Below are 24,971 nucleotides of genomic sequence, written 5' to 3' on the forward strand. Positions count from 1 at the left end.
TCAAGGTATGGCATCATAACCATATTTTTAAAGGCTGTTGAAGAAAAAACAGGAAACTAACCAACTACTCACTGTACAGGGGGTCACTCAACTTGACCATGTATACCAGCCTACTGAAGCTGCTCATGGCTGCTAACATGACAGAAGCGATCTTTAATATGTGTATTACACTGCCACAAAAATGAGTGTTTGAGTGCCAGAGCAGAATTTATAGGGTATGCAGAATTTATATTCTGTAGTTCTAAGTACCATCTTAATAACATTAAAGGGAAATATACCTTTAAAGCTGTGTATGGTCTTGTATTGTGTTCCTGAAGCTTGACTGTAGTTTGGATGCAATAAGTTGCAATAAGATGTTTGCTTTTCAAGTGCAAAAAGTATCATGACTACTTATGAAACAGTGGTCTGATTGTCAATGATTGTGTGACTTTACTGTTTTTCTTGCCCATGGGGATCTTATGTGGAGTGCAAGTTGGATCTTGCATAGGAAAGGTGCCTTCTAAAAACCACCAGGTCAAAAGAAATAAAAAATTCTATCAATACATTTGTTAACAACTGTTCAGCCTAAAACATAAGAAAATCCAACACACTTGCAAAGATATTTCTGAAGAATAAAGAAAATTAAAAAATATTTTTGGAGTAATTTTTGTCTAAAATAAATTCTATATGAAGCAAGTGTATAGCAGGATTGAATCTTTCCTTTCCAGAAATGTTATTCTATATCTTAGTAGTCTTTAAATTCAGATGAATGTAACTCTGCCATAGTCTGCAGAACTCTCAAAGATTTAAGAGGATCAGAAGCGGTTAGGGTTTTATTCTTGGAGATCATTCCAGTCCAGTGAAAGAAGGTAAATGAAAGACAGTCAATTCTAGTGACTCAAAAAGTGATATACTACAAAATGATCTTGTTTCATGAAATGCAGGTTTATGCCTAGTTAAAAAGACATCTGATTTATATGACCTTTGTCTCAGCACAAGGAAAATCAATCATGTGCAAAAGCAGCTAACTAGTACCTAGTTGACTAGGAAGAAATAAGTACTTGTTCAATACAAAACATTATGAGAAGAAAATGAATCAGGTCTAGAGAGGATGCAAGGTAGAATTTTTTTTTTTTAATTAAAAATTTACTAATAATAATTGCCACGATAAAAAAAAAAAAAAAAAAAAGAGAGAGAGAAGAATTAGAATCACGATGATAAACCCAGCAGGAAAATATGCACTCTCAGAATAGTTAAATTTCTTGTTTCAACCATTAAGAAATGACCAAGTTAGCTAAAATGCTTGTATTTCTTGTTCATATGTCATATATTAATTGAATGATTATTTGTGAATGTTGTAAAGGATAAATTAGAGGATAAGACTATTTATAAATACATGTCACTAAGTGGTAATACATATATCTATATAACAGAAAGCAAAATCAGACTTTTATAATCATAACAGACACCAATCTGATGGAAATATATAGCAGACTGACACTCAATATTAAAATTACCTAAAATAAATAAATAAAAAATTAAACAGTAAAATATAAATACCTAACTCAAAGGTACTGAAAGCACTTTTCACATCAGATTCAACTGACAAGTAAATAAATAATAACAGAATTTAAAGTTAATGCTAATTTAAATAAAATTGTCAACTTCATTACTTATTTCACATATAAACTGACAGAAGGCCAAACCTGCCTTGAAGTAAACATTTGCAAAATAATGGAGCATTGATAACAAACATGGAAAGGGATCAAAGAAAGTTCTCATAATACATAGAAATTAGTCTTATATCTTTCTTATCTGTTTAAGCAATGTTTCACTGTAAAACCTAAGCCTCTTGAATTGGTGCTACATAAAATTTTGCAGTGAAAATTGCACATATTTAAATTCATTAAAACCTGGCTGGCCGAAGTTTAATCCTAATCAAGTAACCCCTTCTGAAGAGCAAAGTGTTAAAACCTTTCTAGGTATCCACTCACTATATATTTGTGATTCTTTTCAGTGTACCTTTTTTTTTTTTTTAAACACAGACCCATTTTCTTACATTGACCTGTAAGAAAAAAAATAACACAAATATTGGGCGAACAGTAAGTAACAAGGAGGAGATATCATGCAGACAAAGATTTTGGTAAGATGGACTCAAAAAAATAGTGTATATTTTAACATTTTAAAGGAAAGCTTTGAGAAACAATAATGCAAATCATAGCTTTAAGAAAGACGTTTACCCTGAGAACCCTGTTGGGAGCAATTATTTACTTAATTTCGTCAACAGGTCAGCTTGCTACAAAACTTTAAGATCCGAGTAGTCATTTTATGTTTCATAAGACTAAAATATCTTCAATGAAGATTGATACAAAAGAGCCCCACCACCCCCAAGCCAGATAAGTACTAAAAGTGCGAATGCAGATAAAGTAGTAAATGCAAGTAAACTTTTTTTCTGAGAAAATTTACTGTGAAGTACACTAACTAAAACTACTGCAAATAAAGATGTTGTCACAAGGAAGAGTAAAGTAGCAGGTAGTTTAAAAATTATATCTGTAAATAGAAGATAAATCCTTCAAAAGAATTTATTGAGTAGTATAAAAAAAATTACAAAAGTTCATTCAAGAATTTTATGACCCCCCCAAGTGACAGATGACTGCTGTTTTCATACAAACTTTCTGTTTACTTGTACTGTTGACAAATAAAGACATTTTGCCTTATTGATAAGGTGATGTCCTCCTGGCTGCGTGGTGAACTTTAACCACAGTGATTCTTTTCAGTGACAGAGAAGTTGAAATAATCAGATGATGACACTCATTTGTCATACACTATCATCAGAGGGGGTAGCACCCTTCTGGATGCAAAAAACAGGTTTACATCAAGGAGTAGAGAGATTACATAAAGTCTTTATTTGATAGAAATAGTTGTCCGAAGTCCAAAAATCAAATAAGATAAAAATTGGACAGATTTCAAAAAGACACGAGGAGTCAAGTTTCAATTGTATTGTATTAAAGGCCAGATTGAGTGATCAAAATGTTTTCTTCTGACTTTATGTGCTAAGCCTCCATGAATGTAAACAATTGGTTTTCTCACAATAATTCTCTAAGTGCATCATTTCTATGATACACAGCAAGTATACTACCTCCAAAGACCTTTTTCATTAGAGATGTGAATATAACAATTTTTCCATTACACATTTTTATGCATTGTACTTGAAAAATTTATTTATATTTATTTTTTAATGCATAAGTTGCATCACAATCTTAAAGCTTCCCTACACAATACAAGATTATTGTCTTATGTTTATGTTATGAATTAATATTGTAGCTTTTCGGAATTGTTTTAGTGTTTAAAATGTACAACCAACACTTGAATGAAAACCCACTTATTCTATACAAATGTGGGCATAGAAAAAATTTACTGATAGAATTTTTTATATTTGGTTGTCTTGATCTATATGTTTTCTTTTCAGATTTGGACAAGAAATAGAAGAATTATTCCTGTGAGCTGTATTACATTTCAACTACAAAGATATTACTAGAAACAACAACAATAAAGTCTACATTTCAAATTATTTTAATTTTAATTTCCATGGATAGTTATCAAACATATGGATTGTTCATTAATACCTTCAACATGGGCATATGTATTTTTTAAAGAATCTAGAACTTTCATATTACTATCAGTATTGAAAAAAGCAAAACAAAGCAACAACAAAAAGTGGAAACCCTGATGATGAAAAGAGGAAAACCATCTTCAAAATTTGTCAGTGTCAGAACAAAGAATTTTATGCATTAGCTTCTGTTCACCAGAGATACTGGAGTTAAAAGACTGCCATATCTAATTAACATTTATGTCAGATGTAAGGAACACACAATAGGCTTTCACAGTTGACAGTCAAAATTCAAGTGGGAGAGGTGAAGCAATCCACTAGTTACAATCAATCAAAACAACGTAATATATTAGACATCTCACTAGTAATTTGAGCCAGGATATTCTAATAATGGAAACTAAGGCCAGACACAAGAAAACACCAACGTCGCCTTCCTCCACTATACTATCTACAATAGAAAATAATTATGAATATCCTTATTTGACATCTTTTAAGGTATTTCCTGAAAGATTCCCTAGTATGACCTTTTGGGTCATGAAACATGTAGTCGTAACTATGCTTTGATAAATCATGGCCTAAAGAACTCAAGCCATAGATGTTCTTTTCTGCAGTTTCACTCCTCATTTTTTCAGGCTCCTAAAAAAAAATATTTTTCTTTATTCCCCTACAATTTACACTTAACTTTGGCCAGACTTTAAATTAATTCAGCTGCATCCCACGAATGTGTACTAAGTTTCCATTCCAGTAAAGCAAAACAGATATGAGTGGATGCCTATTTCAAGCAAAACCACTTGACTCAAAAAACCCAGAACATGAAATCATTAAACTTGCAACACTGCAGACTGTACTAATCTATTTTTCAGTTGAACTGAATCATACTGTCTTCATGATACATGAAGAATATCGAAGACATGATTAGGTCTTGCTATAATGGAAAGCAAAACATTATTTTCTTATGCTGTATCTTAAATTTTCAAAAAACTAGGCAAAAATAAACAAAAAAATGCAAACCCAAGATATCCAACAAATACAGCAAGCATTTTCCTAGACTGATGGCCCTTGGTGTTCATAAGTGCAAATCCTGAAATGGAGTTATAAACTGATCCTTGCCACTATATAGAAGTATATTTTTATTACTAACATTTTAGTAGAAAGGAATTGAAGCACTAGAGAATTATTTGACAGAAGTTGTTTGGGATGATGATGTAAACTTGGAACCCAAAGAAAGTACTTTGCAGTGATTATTCAGAGATATAAATACATGGCCATCCTACCTTCTGCTTGCACCCAGCCAGGAGAAAAATAGCTTTATTGACCTTTTTCTACTAAGTCAAACTTTAGCTTCTGCTGCACTCATTCATATACTATGAATCCCTTCAAACCTCATCATTTTTTCCTGATAAGCATCACTTACTTTTATGTTTGAAATAATACAAACAAGCACTGTGGCCAAGCATATCTCTGGATAGCTTGCAAGTCTGAAGGCCCCAAAGGTTATCAGAAGTACACAGACATTATGCTGGATCTCAGGGCAAGGGTGATTTTCAACTTAAACTTTTTTGCATTTTGAGCACTATAAACTATAAAGCAAGCTAATTTACCTTTCTCAGTGGAAAAATTCCTGAAACACATTAAAGTAGTTTGCTTTACATTTCTGCTACATCTTCAAGAAATCAGTCAGTTCACAGTCTGCACTGGTGGCTGAAGACAGACAAGTGGAGTTGAGGCAGGAGTGAAATGAAGTTCGGGAAGGAGCAAGTGCAGGCTCTGGATGCTGAAGTGGGTATGAGAAGTCTGGGAGAGGCATTTAGGGACACACTGATCATGACAGGAAAGTACATAAAAAGGGGATAATAAAAGTACTAAAACTGGAAAGTAAGGAATTGTATATTCCTTTAGCTTCCAAAGAAAAAAATTATCATGTCTGAGTAAACTAAAAATAGAAAAACATCAAGATTACAGTTTTTCTGCTAGACAAAAACAGATTCAGCTATTTCATGGCACAAAATGTAGACAAAATTCAAACAGACTTATGAGAGAGAAATAATTATTTAGGACTATAACATCAGCAGGAACCAAATAATATTGAATTATTAATATCTCAAAATGTAGGTATTGCTTGAATCATTCCAGATGGATACAACAGTAATTATGAGAAAATGCCTGGATCAGATACCATTCCTCAAAATGTATAATAAAAATGAAAATGAAAAAGATTACAAATCTGCAATTCTGTGTACAAGTGATGAGTGACCCATTTTTATAAACATAAAAGGTGAAGTTACTCTTTTTTTTATATATTAATTTAAAATTTGGCTATTAAAAGCTCATGCTTTAAATAGCCTTTGGGTCCAAAAACAAGGGAGAGAAAGTATGTAAAATTAAAAATGACATACCTAAAAAAAATCAAAGATGCTAAAACCTTGGGCTTTGCTTGATTTTATATCTTTTTTTTGAAAACAAGATGGCATTTATATGGCATCAGATTTCTACCCATTTGAAAAAGCAGCATTTATGAATAAAATACAGTGTAGGGATATTACATTTTGAACTAAATAAAATTGTTTTGAAACTCTGTTATAATTATTCCTTCTTTTAAAATATTCAAAGATATTTTTTCAGGGAAGTATAGTAAAAAAAGTAATTTCACATTTCAAAAGTGAAGTAACAAAAAGCTGCTAAATTTGAGATTATCACACACCTTTCATAACTTTCACACATTTCTTGAAAAAATTAAACTTGACAGCTGTGAGCTTTTCAGAGCTTTGATGTAAGCAGATACAGAAAAGCACATAAAAGCTATAAGGGAAAGGAAAGGAGCATCCATTTCAGCAGAACAGGACAAATGAACCTGTATGATAGGATGTACAGGGTGGTATGCAATTTAGCATAAACAAACACCATGCACATATTTAGATACTTACATCTAAAATCTAAAAGAAAAAAATAATCGGAGTTCTGATAGCTGGCATAACAAGTCAATTTAGGAGAATCAGATTATAAGAAAACCTTATTAATGAACTTGAAAGATTTTTTGGTTTTGTTTTTATTAAACATAGAACATTCAGAATGTAGAATTTTAATTGTAGAAGAAATTCTGACGTTTCAATGCAGATGGCATTAAAATAAAATAAAGCCATAGGGTCAAAAAGATTGAGATATCCAAAGCTATGCTTATAAAAAATACAAACAGCATTTTTTTTTTTTCCAAATGTTTCCCCTCCTCAAAAGCTGACCAGCACTCTATTGGACATGTTCAGCTGGTACTTTGGGCTGCTATGGAACCAGAACTTGGAAACTAGACATGCTTCTGCACCAAAACTACATGCCAGTAGACTTCTGAGATGTGATGAAGTCCTGGGAACCACTGACCCCTTTTCATAACAGAGCTACTGAATTTCTCATAAACCAAAGAATAATCTTTCAGATGGTTACCTATAACATGTATTATTCAGAATTCAAGACAAAAAAGATCACATAGTTCCATCCTTACTTGCAGCAGATGAATTTATGAATCATAGTTTATTTATTATTATTTTGCCTATCAATATTTTTTCATCTTCAGTAGACTCAGCCACCACTGAAAAAGCAGGGTATACTCACAGTTGTAAAGATCTTAATGATTATAGTATAAAGGAGGAAAAAGATATCGTTCAGAATTTCAGAAGCGAGAATGAAAAATAAAAGAAAGACTGGTATCTTTAAAAGAAAAGGGAGTGTTAAAGCAAACTACAGAGAAAACTGATCAAGACTCCATAGCTGGCAGTATGCTATAGATCATAGTACAGAACTGTTAAAGTGAAAAAACAGCACAGAAAAATCACGTGAACAGCTTAAATGAGAGAATTGCCTTTTATTTAAAGCAGTATTTTCTGGACTGAAAAAAGGAGAGAAAAGGAAGGTGATGAAGAAGAAAATATATTTCTAGGAGCTGCAATATTTTATATTGTTCCCTTGCATTGCTATGAAATGAATATTCAGTAATATGCTTTCTGTCCAACAGAAATGTATTTATTAAGCACAAAAAGATAGAGCTACAAAATAAGCTAGTACATGTGCTTTCTGCACCAGAACAATTTTTGGTTCATTCCATTATTCTGAGTACCACTCTTACAACGTCTTCATAGCTGAAAGGAGTTATTGCAATTACCAAAACTTTCACTGAACAATAACTGAAGTATAAAAGGCAGTTAGAAGTGAGCAACTCGTAACACCAAGTTAAAGTCCTCATATTTCTTTTATTTATTATTTCATTTAGATATGTGCAAAGAGGACAGATGCTTATACAACATCACTAACCAAAAGTTATCCCTTAAGAGACAGGGTATCCTTGATTACAGAAAGCAGCTGCTATCATAAATCTCAGGAATCTACTTTTGTGAGCTTTACCAGTCCAAAATCAGTGCGCATTGATAGTGCTGCTATTTACATTTGTGCAGCTTACCTTTTCTTGAGATCATTATTTCAAACAAAATCATGTAAGTGTAAGTATCACTATACAAAATCAGTATGATACATACAGTATATGAACTCAAACCTCATCAACAGATAGATGTTAAAACATAAAAAAACTTGAAACACCCTAAGTTATTGAGTGTTTCTTATGCAATCTTGCAGGGATTGATCCTTGTCCCAGTATTGTTATCACTGATCTGGAATCAAGTATACAATGATTGCTAATGAAGTGTGCAGATGATACAAAGGCTGGTTGAGTACCAACTAATGAAGGGAACAGGTCACTAATACAGTGACCTAACTAACAGGATTATATTCTGGAAAGCAGTAATACTAGAAAGCAATTAGGAAAAATGTGAAACATAGTTATATACCAGTGGAATGCTTCAAGAAAAATCCTAGGCAGGATATCTGGATACAACATAACAGGAGGGGGGTGGGGGGGGAGTGTCAACTGGAATTACTAAGAAACATTACTTGATAATGCAGTAGCTCTTATACATACAAAATTTGAAAACTTGTGAAGGGCATTGGGAAGAAAAAAGACAGACTAGTAGTCTAGAAAACATGCTTTTACTTTAAGGGACTATAAGAGGTTCATTTACATTTTATAAAAAAGAAACTCAAGAGATTATATGTTTATGAAATGTAATTAATGATAAAAGAGAAATTTGTGGTAAAACTGTGCTGGTCTTAGCATAACAAGAACTTACATCTGAAAGTGTCAGCCGTGTTCCAATTATATATCAAGTATGTATTTTTCAATTAGTGGAATAAATGAAACAAAGGATTTCAGAAGATTTTTGTCTTCAAATAAAAGCAGACCTTATAAGTAACCAAAAAGTTACCCACTGAATGAAATTCTATGGCTTATGTTACATAAAAGGTTAGAAGTAAACTGGCATTTGTATCTATGTACCTATGAAAATTCATTCTAGCTTGAAATGTCAAAATATATGTTGGTAGGTAAAAACTTCTTATTAAAGAATAAAACTGTGGGCAAGTGAATTATTTTTTGATATCTGCAAATTCATGATAATGCTGGCAGCCAACAAACACAGAAGACACTTCTGGAAAGTTTTTCATTTGTGTTGAAATTAAAATTACTATTTCAAAATTATCGTGTGGAAATTAGTGAACATTTATTTTTATGTAACTAAATATATGTAATTATAAGTAAAAAATACCTCATTCACCACTGTGAATTTGTCAACGATGGCAATGAAAAAGAAGTTACTTCTGATCTAGTTCAAATGATAGCTCAATTAAATTTCTGTATAAGTAAAAATTTCAAGTTAATAATCAAGTAATAACGATGATTAAAATAAATGTTAAATACTTCATACTTTCTTTAGAGGTAATATCATGGTGTTAGATTACCAAACAAAAGCAATAAATTTTGCTGGCTAAAATCATCAGGCTAATAGCCAAACCACTTTTTTAAACAAACACCTTTTGTCCTCTCATATGGTGCTGAACTAAACAGCTTTGTGAAAGAACCAAACATTTTAGTCAATAATGACAGTGAAATTACTAATCAACTGACATAACTCTAAAATTGGGATAATTTACTTACAATTTAGATGAGAGTAAATATCCATGACTAGCTTAACAACTGGAGTTCACTCATGACACAGTGATTTCTAAGTAACTATAACGTATACTACAGACTGTTCATTACCGTTGTAATTAGTACAGCATATTCTATTAGCTTTCCTGTACAACTGTATTTCTGGAAATGCAAATATAATTGCTTACCAAGATGGTAGTAACGATTAAAGAGCGATTGGACAGGGAATCTGTTATGTTTGCTGGTTTTCCTTTCTGATTCTCTGTCATGTTAAGGCCACTCAATGGATCCCAAGTTCCAACCTATAAAACAGTAAATTACTGTGTAAATTGTCCATTAATTACATTTCAGCATCTACAAAAGAACACTATAAGGAAAAACAGATTGCTACAGGAAAAAAAGAAAGATTGCTAATATTTATTATTAAACCCTGTGCCATTATTCTCTGCCACTACCTTTAAAGTCTGCTTGTTTAAAATATGATTCACAATACCTCAAAATGTGTTTTGTGAAGTATGACATTAAGTGGAAAAATGATGCACAGAATGTCTAAAGGTACTCTGAATACTTAATTTTCCATTCAACTTTCATTTTTCAAGATAAACCACATCTGATGATAATAATTAGGTGGAAGTTCATTTGCAGAGCAAAGAGCATTGTCTTTACAGAAGGATTTACCATTTTCTGTGATCAGGGAGAACAGCAGAACAAAAAGATGTTTTGGGGAAAATGTAATGGAGAAGACTGAAAGTAGGTTAAGTGTAACAACTTAACTGATTTACAAATAAATGTTCAGTACGTAGCTCATTTGACATTTTATACTTTGAAATTCTTATTCCAGTAAAGTCAATAGGATTTTTATCTAAGTAAGGAGGTTCAGGGTTATCCTTTAAGGTTCAGGTCAAGGACAGTCTCGCATACTAAGTAATAAATAATGAGGCTTATGATTACATCATTTATCTGCAATTTCACGACTATACAACTAAAATGGATGAGCAGTAAATACAACTATCCATTTTTAGACATCAGAATGTTTGTATTACTCCATTGCTTAAAAAAAAACCCAAACAAATGTTTCCTGTTTGTTTTTAGAAAGGATTTTAAATATAATTTCAAATACTGAGCAATATCTATAATATAAGGTAAAGACATTTTAAAACTAAATCTAAACAGTAATTAAAAAATTCTGTGAGGTCTGATTGTGACTATATATATATGTATGTATTTTTTTTTTTAATCTTTCAAACTGATTCCTAAGAAATTGTTCATAGACTTTTAAGTGATTTGTGGCAGTATGGCTGCCAAGTAAGATCAGGATGCAACTTGGTATGGGTTAAATAAATAGAGTTTCATTTCTAAAACTAATAACACAGCAGAGTATGAATCAGCAGAAGCTGTAACAGAGAAAAGATAAATTCGTTCTCTTTTTCTATGATTTTCTGTCCCACAGAAATCAATATTTGATCTTTCTTCTTTGCATAACACTCAGTTCCAAGAAGTCACTCCTTTGGCTATGATTCTTGAATTTTGGCCGTTCAGTACCTCATAAACTGACAAAAGAATCAGGAAGGGAAGAAAGGGGAACATGTGTGTCTCAGAAATACAATTGGAAAATAACATCTAACACAACATTTCAAAGTACTGAAACCAAAGCTTACTATCAAAAAAACTTTTCTTCATTTACTCTTTTAGTACTGTTTCATTTCGTGACTTGAAAGGTTTTTAGGAAACTGAAAATGTTCAGCCTTGCAGTTTGGCCACGATGAAGAAATTGTAAAAGGATCGAGAACTTTTAGTTGCAATATTGTTAATTATGGCAATCATAGCGTTTCCTTTACTTCAAAGAAAGACCAAACTAGGTCAGAATAACAAGGAGTGACAAAGACTGGAACTTGAGCCTGCCCCTGCTGTTTCTTCACATAATTGAAGCTGGACTAATCTCCTCTATGAGACTCAACATCAGGTACACAAATAGCACAAAAATTTCTAAGGGAACGCCATCACCTTATTTGATCAATTTCAAATTCTAAATTCATTAAATCATATACTTAATTGAAGTTCAAGTTCATAATTCAAATGTGATCTTGGCAAAAGCTAATACATTGCTAATTAAAATACTTACCTACTTTTTAACATAGCCACAGCCACAAGCAAATGAATAATTATCAACTGTTAGAATTTGGGGTTTATCTAACTACATCCATCTAGACTTATAAGAACTATCAACAGCATTACTTTAAAAAGAAACTTCTGTCTTGATAAATTCTCGCATTATTTTTTAAATAAGGTTAATTGTACTTGTAAGGCTATTTTTGTGAATCATAAATCTAAAAATGGAACAAAAGTCAGATGTTCCAAATAAGACACTCTTTGCATTATCTTTATTAATAAGCTTAAACTCAACAACTTATGCCACAGATTCTGATACACTACTGATGTGTATAGCTCCCAGATCACACAAACATTTTCTCAAAGCTGCTTCTTCTAGAGAAAACTGTGCATAAACAGTGCAGCAAATTCATTCTTTTATTGCTTAAGCAGAGTGTTTTAATTTCAAGGTAGCCTTTCAGAGTGGAAGTGCTAATGTGTTTTCACTAGAAGAGTTTAAATGTCAAAAATGTAGAAAAAGCAAATCGAGGTACTCTACTATGTACACCTGCAATTCAAACAACTTACAATTTACTTCAACTGCATTACATTTATTTCCAAGAAACTTTCAAGTTTTCCTAAAAAGTGAAACAAACTGATAGTCTAATATACACCTTAGAGAGAATGTTCACACAGTAAATACAGTCACAAGGAGGCTGTCAAGCCCTCAATCCCCTAGTCTTCCATTCAAGTCCCCTAAACGGCTAGACTATTATGGAGTGAGCATGCCAATTTGAAAATGTTAACATGTATATCCATAGCACAGGACCAAAACCAGGAGTTCCCATGAAGCAACATTGTGCTCCACAGTGAGACAAAGAATCTCTGTGATACAAAGAATTAGCTTAGTCAAGAATCAGCCTATTCAAGTTGAAACAACTCCAACAAGAGCTACTAAAAGACTCATCATTGAATATCATAGAATGTTCTGTAACATGGCAATTGGGGGATTCCTCAAGGACATGGAATACAGTTTCCTGACTACGCTTGAGTGATAAATTAAAAATTGCATCCAACCTTCCATGTATTTAACTATTAGGTAACTATCAGGTTCCTGCAGTCCTGCAGAAAGTCTGGACAGAAGTTTCCATTCTTTTATTGTTGCTTTGATAAACCACAATTCTCTATTTTTAGTTGGGGTTTTTTTGGTTTTGGTTTTGGTTTTTGTTTTTTTTAATAAAACAGTTTCCAGAAAAAAATCCTCAAGTAATTTGCAGTCTCTTAATTAAGTTGCATCATCTGATCTAAGACAATGGTGGCAACACAATGTAACTTCATTACATAACTGTATGGAACGAGTCCTAAACCTGTAATCCAAGTGAAAAGTACATGTTTGTCATACTACCAGACATCTTACTAATAGGAAATTAACAGCAAATTCATCTTTTTTCTTTCATTGGAGATTATGACCACTGAGACAGTCATTACTGAAAGGCAGATAAAGCGAAAAACAAGGAAATATGTGCTCAAACTCTGATTGTAGAGCTATCCTTTTCTCAGAATTCTGTAGTTATTAGAAAATTACCTGTGTCTATGAAGACACCACCCCTTTAGACTTCAATAAGTGGAGTTTCTGAGAGTGTTCTGGCAGAGTACTGCAGTATACTTGTCATTTTCTTATACTCTTCTCTAGACTTCTGCAACTGGCCTCTTTCAGATACAGAATACTGGACTAGATGAATCTAGAGATTCTTTTCTCATGCACCACAAGAAAAGTTTGCCATCCACCTTTAGGCAGGTACACTCTCAGGTTTCCAAATGGTCAATCAATCCTATACCACTTAAATAAAATTCTAAATAGTCTTCACAATATTTACTACTCAATAGTTCACAGTACAATTGCAAAACTAAATCTCAACAGAAGTGTTTAAAAATAGTCAGTGTCATTACCAAAGGAAAGAATTCAGCAAATACTGAAAAGAAGTTTGGCTAATGTTCACAAAAATTTAAAATAAATTTGATTCTTTTGTGTTCAAGTATTTTGTGCATTCAGTCTCCAAAAAAAGATGAGTACAATTGTGCTTATTTCCAAAAATACTAATTTAATTTCATAGTAAATGCAATTGGCATGATTTGTGAAGGAATATACTCTAGAAAAGAATTACTTACCAAATAATAAAAACTAAGGAAAAATATCAGACCTGTTAAATCAGAATGAATAATAATTTGAATTCTGAATACTGAAAACTACACACAGTCAATGTGTACAATAAAAATTGTTTCAAAAACCTTCACAGGTTCATACAGTAGAATAATTAGAGATAATTATGATACATTCTTGGACTTTTATCTAGAACGGAGAGTGCTGATTACAGTAAGTCTACACATAAAATTTATATAGTCTGCTCAGCAATCTAGTAGGGAATTGAGAAGAAAACTACATTGGACTTCAGCTCAAAGTTACTAGTCTCTTCTGGAAATATTAGATGGATTTTTGTGACATTTAGCAATACATTTGGTAACAGAATAAGGACATAAACCTTCTCAAACCTTATGAAAATTCTCCTCTTCTCAAGGTTATTTATCACTAACATAATCCATTTCTGAGCTGATCTATAAAGTTGAGCATAAATGTAATTTGAAAGGTATATTCAGACTTGGCAATTTTTATAGATCGTAGTATAAATTAAGCTTGCATAAAAATAAAAAGTTCACAGGTGAATATTTAGACACAGCTATGTAAATTTAACAGTATTGTAAGAAGTTTTAGCCACCTCTTATCCCATTTATTTTCAAAGATACAGCATGATCCCAGGTTATCTCCTACAGCATGTCTAAAGTGCATGCTTCCTCTTTACAATAAAAATGCAATTTGTCATATAGTAAAGATCTGCTTATAGTCATGCCAATTGCAATTCAGCAAGTTATTTATTAAAAAAAAAAATAAATCAAATTTGTAGCCTCTTCTTAGTAACACCCAGACTTTCTTCAAAGCTACTACCCTTACCAAGACCAATCCAATTTAATTGTCGTGGTTTAATCCTGGCCAGCAATTAAGCACCACACAGCCACTCACTCACGCCCCCGCCCCGGGATGAGGGGAGAATTGGAACGGTAAAAGTGAGAAAACTCATGGCTTGAGATAAAGACAGTTTAATAATTAAATATATATATATATATATAGTAAGGGGAAAAAAATAACAGAGAGAGAGGAAAATAACACCCAAGAAAAACAAGTGACACAAAAGAAAACAATTGCTCACCACCAACTGACCAACGCCCAGCCACTCCTCAAGCAACAGCAGCCCCTGCCAACCTCCACCCCGCAGTTTTATTGTTGAGCACAACATCATATGGTCTGGCATATCCCTTTGGTCGGTTGCGGTCAGCTGTCCCAGCTGTGTCCCCTCCCAACTTCTTGTGCACCCCCAGCCAACTCACTGGTGGGGCAGTTCGAGAAGAGGAAAAGGCCTTGATGCTGTATAAGCATTGCTCAGCAATAACTGAAACATCAGTGTGTTATTAACACTATTTTCAGTATGAATCCAAAATGTAGCCCCATACAAGCCACTATGAAGAAATTTAACTCTATCCCAGCCAAAACCAGTACAATAATTCACCACCCTCCCAAAAAAGAAGCATTGTGCACTCCTGAAACTTAAAATTTCTGAGTTTACATATACTCTAGAGCAGTTTACTGAGCATCAGTCTCATGAGATATTATCCACAAAAATTCAATAGATTAAAGTAGCTTTCTTACTTCAGCATGTTTGAGAAAAAGAAATTTATCTTTATGAATAAGCAAGTGTCTTTGTTGCTAATTTCCTTCAAAACTCTCCTAAGAAAAGTAACGTTTTTTTCGCTCTGAGTCAACCAAAGCTGTACATACTACTTAGGGTGAAGTGCCACAAGCATTAGGAAGGATCATTGCCCTTCTGCAGTGGTACCAACTGTCTAACTCTGCAGCCAAAATCAGAGCCGTATTCAATCCCGGAAGAACTGATAAATGCGTCTACAGTTTACCATCTTTTCTTTATTGTAGAGTAGTTAGTAATAACCGTGATTACATCAAGAAAATAATTATTTATACTCTAGTGTGACTAATATTATTTCTTCCTGTTTATGTATTCCCCATTTGGGAATTGCTTCATTTATTTTGTTTTCTTCAGAAATATTCATATGCTTATCTTCTTTGCCAATATCATGTTAATACCAATAATTCTGGTTTCCATAGATCTGTTATCTCACTTTCTTTTTTTCTCTAACTGTTACAAAACCCTCTGTTTATGCCACTTGCTGTTTTTTCCCAGGTCATTAATAAAGATAAAGCAAGATCTTTCTTACATTGATATGATGGACAATGAATTACAACTCATTTTGTGTCATTTATATTCATCCTGTGTGTAGGTTCCTGAGCAAGATTTCAAGCCAGTTGTTAACATCTCTATTCAAGAAATGTGATTCTTCTTAAGTGACAAATTTTCATATCAAAAGTGGTATTAAATTCAGGTATTTGTTATATCCCTGAAGTATAAAATAATTTTCCTCATGATGCAGCTTCAGTGTAAACACTGATTGATTGTAATTTAAATCATAATTTGCTTATTATCCTGGATTGCCACAGCTTGGGATTTTCACTGTGCTTAACTATAAATAGTTTCAGTGTGTCCAGACTGACTGTCAGCAAATTTTTTGTACATTACATTAGCAGCACTCCAATCATCTATTAATTTTGTCATTTTCATCTTACAAGAATCTATCGTTTTTGTCAGACATGATTTTTTATTTGGAAATGCATACTTATTGATTGATGCTTGATTATCACCTCTCATTCAAGAGTTTCAGGAACAGGTATCTTATGTAAAATCTGAGATTACACGTGGCATCTTTTTCAAATCAATGAGCAATTTTTCTGTTGTCACTGACTTCAGCAGTCATCACACTTAAAATATATGATTTAGGTAATTTCCCATTATACTAACCAGGCAATTTATCTAGGACATTTTTTACAAACTCTCAAAAAAATAGGTCTTCTAGAAATACTTCACAATAACTCTTTTCTCACCCCTCCATAAGTATTTTTCTCCTCAAGATAGCTAATTTTGTCGTAAAAGCATTACAGATTACAGCTGAAATTGTTGGGTTGAACTGTTGTCCTTCCCATAAGAAATCACTCCCCCATATTTGGAAAGAGGTTAGATGAAATAATAGCTATTTACAGTATGGAAATATGACACATAATATGGCACATATATAATTCCCATCTCCCCATCTTCTCTCATCCCACAAAATGAATGAACACATGAAGAAAGACAGAAAGAGAGACAGAAGGAAAGGAAAGGAAAGGAAAGGAAAGGAAAGGAAAGGAAAGGAAAGGAAAGGAAAGGAAAGGAAAGGAAAGGAAAGGAAAGGAAAGGAAAGGAAAGGAAAGGAAAGGAAAGGAAAGGAAAGGAAAGGAAAGGAAAGGAAAGGAAAGGAAAGGAAAGGAAAGGAAAGGAAAGGAAAGGAAAGGAAAGGAAAGGAAAGGAAAGGAAAGGAAAGGAAAGGAAAGGAAAGGAAAGGAAAGGAAAGGAAAGGAAAGGAAAGGAAAGGAAAGGAAAGGAAAGGAAAGGAAAGGAAAGGAAAGGAAAGGAAAGGAAAGGAAAGGAAAGGAAAGGAAAGGAAAGGAAAGGAAAGGAAAGGAAAGGAAAGGAAAGGAAAGGAAAGGAAAGGAAAGGAAAGGAAAGGAAAGGAAAGGAAAGGAAAGGAAAGGAAAGGAAAGGAAAGGAAAGGAAAGGAAAGGAAAGGAAAGGAAAGGAAAGGAAAGGAAAGGAAAGGAAAGGAAAGGAAAGGAAAGGAAAGGAAAGGAAAGGAAAGGAAAGGAAAGGAAAGGAAAGGAAAGGAAAGGAAAGGAAAGGAAAGGAAAGGAAAGGAAAGGAAAGGAAAGGAAAGGAAAGGAAAGGAAAGGAAAGGAAAGGAAAGGAAAGGAAAGGAAAGGAAAGGAAAGGAAAGGAAAGGAAAGGAAAGGAAAGGAAAGGAAAGGAAAGGAAAGGAAAGGAAAGGAAAGGAAAGGAAAGGAAAGGAAAGGAAAGGAAAGGAAAGGAAAGGAAAGGAAAGGAAAGGAAAGGAAAGGAAAGGAAAGGAAAGGAAAGGAAAGGAAGGAAGAAAAGAAAGAAATTAAAACTGTTCAGGAATTCTAACTACATAGACAGAGAGGCTTGACAAGATGGTGGTTTGGGAAGAACATTTGTAATATACAAGATGAGAAAGATGGGGAAAGGCTCCTGAAGAAAGAAGAAAATAGAGAGAAAGAGGATGGAAAGAGCAAAGAGATGAAGAGCGGCAAGCAGACAAGGATTAGATGGAAAGGGGAATGGACGGGGGGGGAGGGGGAGAGAGAGAGGAAAGGAAGAGGGGAGAAAGGGGGAAGGGAGAGAAGGAGAGAGTAGCAGAAAGCAGGAGAGAAAGTGCAATGCAGAGAGATGGAGTGCACATATGAAGGGACGGAGGCAGGGGAAAGAGAGAAGGGAGAAGGATTCATCATAGCTCTAACAGAAGAAAATCTTGTGGAAAAAAAACCTTTGGGACAGCTCTTTTAAATAAAAGGACTGGGTAAAGCGTACTCTATCTACTAGGAACTGTCCTGCTCTAGAGGTTAATGATTCACCCTGGATTCAAGAAAAGTACAGTTTGCATTCTTTCCGAATAACTAAATTTTCTTCAAAGAAAAACATTTATTTGTCAACATTGATTTCTCTTTCTCAGTAAAATAACCTATATGTTCTAAATATTTACTAAGCAATTCAATCTAATGTGCATACACTTTAATTTTCCTTTTCCTAATCTCATATCACTACACCCTACAGAAACTGCTCTACTTTTGCTCATAGGTATCTTTGAACCTGTAGCATTCCTCATCATTCTTTGCTAACGCTTTCCTAACTCCTAAACTTTTCTAATACATGGTAACTAATTGTTACTGCTCTTCCCAGAGACTGTCAGCACATTTTGGTGAAAAACTAATATTATCACAATCTTTTATCACATGGCCAAAATGAGCCATGAAGACAGTAAAACTATCTTCCTTTGCTGTGAACTTCTGTATACAGAGCTCAAGCATATGCTGGTTGTTTTTAAATATCCATATCTTTTTACAAATATTTCTGTTGTCTCTTCCGTATCTTTCACTATTACTGTTTCCCAAGTTCCCTTTTTCTATTATGTGTTTTAGAGTACTGTATTTCCTGTTGAATTTTATTTTCTTCCAATATTTCTGATCTCTGTAGACCTTTTTACTTCTATATTTTCAGTGGAGCACATATCTCATAATATATTGTCAACTAAGAACTAAATTAACATGCTTTTGTGTTTCTACTTTCATATCAATACTGATGGTGAAATAAAAACAGACATAACACAGATCCAGATGGAAGATACCATTCCTTTAGCCCACTGCACATCTATTATGCAATATTTTACACCAATGTTCTCTCAGAAAACTTCCAGTCCACACAGTAAATTTTGTAATACAGCCAACTCTTTTTTTAATAGCATTGTATAGTAGTATCACGTCATTAAAAGACAAATACATTACACTGTCTGTATTTCCTTAATTATTTTGCATTTCTGCCTGAAAAGAAATTAAGTACACTGTAAAGATTTTCTTTTCCAGAAAACCTATGTTGTTTGATGGTTCTCAAATGCCACCCAATGTTCTTAAAGCCATCCTAAATTAGAAAGACTTCCTTTCCTCATTTTCAACAGTTATCACTTCAGTGACTCTCCAGTCACAACTGACTTATTTAGCTATTCCCATGTCATCAGTTCTTCCATTTCTGTTTCCAGTAAGGAAGACAGGTTGCATTGCACCTATTCTACTCATACACAAAGCTAATTTGCTTTTCAAATCTAATCACAACTATATATATATATTTTTTTTTTTTCATACGAAGACTCTTTACTATCAGTGAGAATATAGATTAGTCCTTTAATCACAGGCTTGCCACCAGACATTTTCAAAAATGTTATTACCTATGTAAGTGTTTCAAAGCAAGCTTGTGGCTTCTGAACTTTTTAAAAATCTTCCTAGTATGAGAAAATTAATATTCCAAAACTAGTATTGGGGGGAAAAGTTTAAGAGAAATATGTTGTTTATGCTAGCTTCTCCATTTAATGATCTATAGAAGAAAGGAAGTGCAACCCTGCAGCATGGTGCCTTCCCTTAATTTCTCCTTTTATTTCTGGCCACAATATCACCTTGGGGCAATAGCTGATAAAAATTTATCTGAAGATGAAGGAAAACATGGTGCGTACAGAACACTGAACACCACAGCTAAATACAAACAAGGCAGATGCAAATTATAAAACCTTTGTCTGCTGATCACAACAGTGTGAGACACTGCAGCATCCTGCATTGCCTCTTCATGGCAGGGTGGTTGGAGAAGAGAGGGAAAATGATCTGATTTCAGATCATCATGTCATGTAGGCAGGCCACATATGTGTACGTGCTTCCCAAGGCCTTTAATTCAAATATAGACAATATTAGGCTACACAGAAAGGGCATTTCTCAATCTTTTTGTCTTTCACTCCATCTCTACAAGAAAAATTCATGTCAGAAGACAGAGAAACCTGTCAGGCTACCTATTGTTAATTTTTTTTAGTACCACTTACAGATAAAAACTTTGTATTCCAAGAAGAGAATCAAAGTTCCCACTTAAAACACAGAAAATTGCCAAAATGAAGCTGTTTTATTTAATTCTGTTTGAGGTACTTCTTCTTGAACTAGTAAGATGTAAAGAAAATACAAATACACATACCCACAGATTCACACATGAGGATAGGTAATGGGATTGGAATCACTAAAACTAAACTCAATATAGATTGAAGACAGAGTATATTAATGCATGACTCCAGGTCTAGCTGTTCACTCTTCTCCAGTCCTCTTGAATCTAAGAATGTGGCTAGAAGCACACAGTTAAGAGGCCACTAACTGTCAGACACCAAGATAACAGCTTTTACTAGAAGACTTTGAAACCAGATATCAAGTAGAGAACAGGTACGTTGTTTTATGTAACACATGAAATGTTATTAAAAATGCTACTGGTTTTAGGGGGTGGGGTTTTTTTTTTTTTTGTTTCCCATCTCTTTGGAGATAAACGTATTACACACCTTTTCAAGACCTTCTTCCTTGAGGCTGATAACATCTAAATCAAAATCTGTCCTTAAGCCATTGGTTTTGTTGAAAGTTATCCTGCCTGTGAGGCCTTCCCAGTGGGCCTATGGAGAAAGAAAAAACAATTTCTATAAATAAATACCTCTTCCTTTTTTTGCCCAAAAAGAACAAATTTTATGTCTGCCAGAATGGGAACATTAATTATTCATTCTATCTAAATAATTTACCTTGTGGCTGATTTTTTTTAAAAATATTTTGTATTCACTTTTTGCTAATTAAATCAAGCTTTCTTCAGTCTTACAGACAATTTTTTAAACAACTTTCCATGTTAGTTAATAGACTCTTCTTACTAAATGAGATAAAAGGCTGTTTTATTTTCATTCCTCCATCATTCATGCACGCATTTCCCCTTCTGCTTCCCTACATGCCCCTCCCTCCCCCAAGGCTCAATCTCTTTCATTAATGCTGGATTTCATTTTTCTGTCAGGAAATTTCATTCAAATAAAGGCTTACTTTTGTAAGATGCTGAGTCCGCTGAAACCACACTGAGACAGCAAAAACTGAGGTCACTGAGCCAGTCTTCTAGAGCTGATTCCTTACTTTTAATAAAGTGTAATATCCTCATTTTGTTATAACTTAAAATCTGCCTAGTTCTAAAACTATACTAAAGTAGAGGAGGGAATATGGAAAACAAAATTATCATCCTAAAAGGAACCAACACTAAAAACAGGATTATATTCCATTGCAAACAGTTCTCTTTATCATAGTATTTTATATATCTAGAATGAGAAATACTGTATTGAGAGTTACTTACAGTACAAGAGACTTGAATACTCTACACTGTTCACCTTTAGCACCTTAAATCTCTTAACTTTACTTTAAATCACTATCTATCAGTATCTAAACAGCACACTAAGAGACCAAGGCCACATATACTAAATCACAATAGAAAAAAAAGAAAAAAAGACAATTAAAACCAGGGAGTAAATTTCTTTCTTCGCTCCTTTGAACTTATGCCAATATTTAGTTGCTGAATTTTTCATAGTCAGTCTATGGTTTGGGGTTTCAGGTGTTTGGGTTTTTAAGTGACAAATATTTCAACCCCTGCCCCCCCCCCCAAATTATCTACAAACAAAAGTTTTATTTAGAATGCAGTTATTTCACCCTTCTATGCTGCTTTGTTCCAACTAATACCTCAGGAAAACCCACTTTTGAATAAAAATGCTGTCTTGCCTGCTAAAGTCTTTACACATAACAAGTTGAGATTCCCAGCTATTGAAAACAGAAAAGCAGAATTCAAGTAGAGTGGGAACAAAAGAAAATGGGAGTTGGGAGAAAGGAAAGTAATGAAGCAGGATACTTTATTAGTGACTTACCTCCTTAATGAGACTCATAAAGCGGGTCCCAAAGCGCCATGGTTTGTGGCGATTACACTGTAGTGAACTGACTGTCATCTGTGGGAACTGCTGGACAGCCACTGACACCACATGAACTGCATCATACATTAGTGCTGCATCCGTCTGAAATTAGAATGAAACCAGAACCATGAACACAAAACAAAAACATGTGACAGCCCAGCAGTGAGAGAAGGAAAGAAAAAATTAATACTACTTATTATGTTAAAGCAAGAAAATTATCTGATTGCTTGTGTAGCACTGTAAAATGCAGCCTTATTGCCAAGTCCTACGTAAGATGTGTCAGGACGTTCACTCTCAGCTTTTCTCTTTTTAATGCTGAAATAAGGGCCCAAATACCAACTTTTCAGGATCACAGGAGAACGCTGGTATCTCTGATGACTCGTTTTACTTTAAAAAAAGCAGTGCATTAGGGTGCTATATAAATCACTGTATGCATGTTTGATTCAAGTCAGTTATTTCCATGAGTAAGGTGAAAGAAAAAAAGGAAAGATCAGCAAGGTAGCAAAACCTTACCTATGAAGGAAAGTGCACAGGCTAAGGAAATAATGCTTTTCTGTTTTGAAATTACAGGCTAGATACAGCCCCAAAGGTACTCAACTGAGTCATTAATAACTTTTTATGGGTATCAGTTTAAATCCAAAGGACAGATCTAACCAGTATCTTCTATAAATCAGAGACAAATTAGAATTGCATTAAAATGCACATTCATTTTAATGGTTTTCATGTCCCACCCTAAATAAATAGGCTGTTTAGACCTGGTATGTGCTAACTAATGTTGTATTAGCAAAGGACAAAGACAGCCTCTCAGTATACACTGTCATGCTGTACAAGAAACTGACATCTCTCTCCTGTTCTATTTGATAAGCCGAGGCAAGTCTTGGAACCAAAAGCAAGAGAGGACCTTAGATTCAGCTGGTGGAAATGAATGCTATGCCATCTGCTCAGCATACCTTAGAGAAAAAGGACCTATTTCCCCTTCTCATTCACATAATTAGTGAGCTGTGAAATTAGTTCTTTAATGGATAGGGAACCTGGAGATTATTGCACTTGTCACAATACCATACAATGCAATACAAAATTAGCTTATATAGTGCCTTTCATGCAAATACATCCCAAGGCTCTTTACAATAAAACTAAACATAAAAATGCAAAAATGCTCTACCATTATAGCCCATAAGCTACTGTTAAAGGGGAAAATATACGTTTACATTTAAATGTCTCTCCCAAGGATAGAATTCAAAATTCAAACAGAAATAAATCCTAATTTTAAAATAGCCAGTATAATAGGTTTCAATGACATCAGACGCCAAGTAGTTTACGCAGGGGCTCCAAATCAGCCAGAAAATATTTTTGCTGCCAAATTGTTCATTATCTTCAAGGCATTAAAGTCCTTTTAAGGCAAGCTGATATTTGACAAGGAGACAGCAAAACATCAAAAAGTTGGAATGACATGCTGAGTAAGCGTCATACAAAGCTTAATATTCTAGAAGCAGTACTTGGCAGTAGTTGGAGTCTAGACAACAGTTTTTAAAATAAACTATACAATAAGTACAACACATTAATCTGGCTCAGAAATGCAAACTTTTTTTTTAATCAGCTTTACTTCTAAAACTCGAGTCCTTGCACCAATGAAGGAAAATTGAAATTGCTGTGAGACTTTAGCAAAAGCAGCCCATCAAGAAGCAACCAGAAGTTCAAAAACAGCATTAACTGATTAATTAGATATAAATTTGGGCACAGAACTGATAAGACTCATGAGCAGGAATCAAATGGACTTTATGCCAAATGCAGAGCAACATGGCTTTTTGTCAAATTCTAGAAGCCATTGAGCTGGAAATCTGTAGGATGACAAGACAGCCAACTCCAGTGGAAGCATTAAAAAAGTCATTGCAGTTTTAGAAGTAATTCAAATTCTGATAATATTCTTCATAGCTGACTGGTGAGTATTGTTTCAGTGGAAATAAATCAAAATCAGAATGTACTTCTTTTAAATGCACACAATATAAAATAATCACTGGCTAGAAGTTGAGTGACTATTTGATTTTCAGATGCTACAAGATAAACCCCTTATTCACATAGTATGAGACTCCACAATCCACCTTGTATAGGAAGATTAAAGTTAAATGTAGGCTTAAATGCTTGTACTGAATAAAGACAGATAGAACCATATACTCAAAAATACATTGGTTTAGTGATTCAATATTGCACTCATCTCACTGGGTGCAATCGTTGATTTTACTGCAAGAGAAATAAACAGCACAGAACTCAGGAAAAGATATAAAGTATATACTTGAATTTGCAGGTTGGGCCCTCCTCTTGGTTGGTCACTTAACCTTTCCTCTGAGAGACATTAGGAATTGATAGCTGTTGGTCTTGTTCATTAGGCTTGCTAAGCTTTATGTCTTGCTGTCCTTTATCCATACCACTTTCTCTTCCTTAAATCACACTTTTGGAACTACGGTTTGTGGTACAGGAAGTACTGCAGGTTTCAGCAAGACACTGTTTGGGGACCAGGGAGGAAAGGTACCTAATTAAATTCTTAGGATTCTTTATTTTATCTAAACAGAGATTGGCAGTCTGGAAGGAAGAAGAGGTAGAACTTCAGGAGAAGCAATGGTTCTTGAATTTCAGATAGAAACCTGCTACACCATTTCCATTCACTGAAACACACATAATACAAGAAAATAATCTTACTGAAAA

At 33.8% G+C, this 24,971-nt stretch overlaps 1 protein-coding gene across 2 annotated transcripts in view; it reads right to left on the reverse strand.

The window, feature by feature from the left end:
* Positions 1 to 24,971, reverse strand: part of GRIK2 (glutamate ionotropic receptor kainate type subunit 2) — a 439,138-nt gene that overhangs the window by 190,467 nt on the left and 223,700 nt on the right. For both annotated transcript variants that reach the window (XM_087774640.1, XM_087774639.1), the window contains 3 exons: positions 22,230 to 22,373; positions 20,850 to 20,957; positions 9,803 to 9,916 (listed from right to left, as the gene is read on the reverse strand). In XM_087774640.1, coding sequence (XP_087630766.1) covers positions 9,803 to 9,916; positions 20,850 to 20,957; positions 22,230 to 22,373 — 366 coding nt within the window. The remainder of the gene's footprint in view (positions 1 to 9,802; positions 9,917 to 20,849; positions 20,958 to 22,229; positions 22,374 to 24,971) is intronic.

The sequence above is a fragment of the Nipponia nippon genome, unplaced genomic scaffold (assembly GCF_047370975.1).
Source record: "Nipponia nippon isolate SJK-2023a ecotype South Korea unplaced genomic scaffold, ASM4737097v1 scaffold_4, whole genome shotgun sequence".
In the NCBI taxonomy this organism is placed as follows: Eukaryota; Metazoa; Chordata; class Aves; order Pelecaniformes; family Threskiornithidae; genus Nipponia; species Nipponia nippon.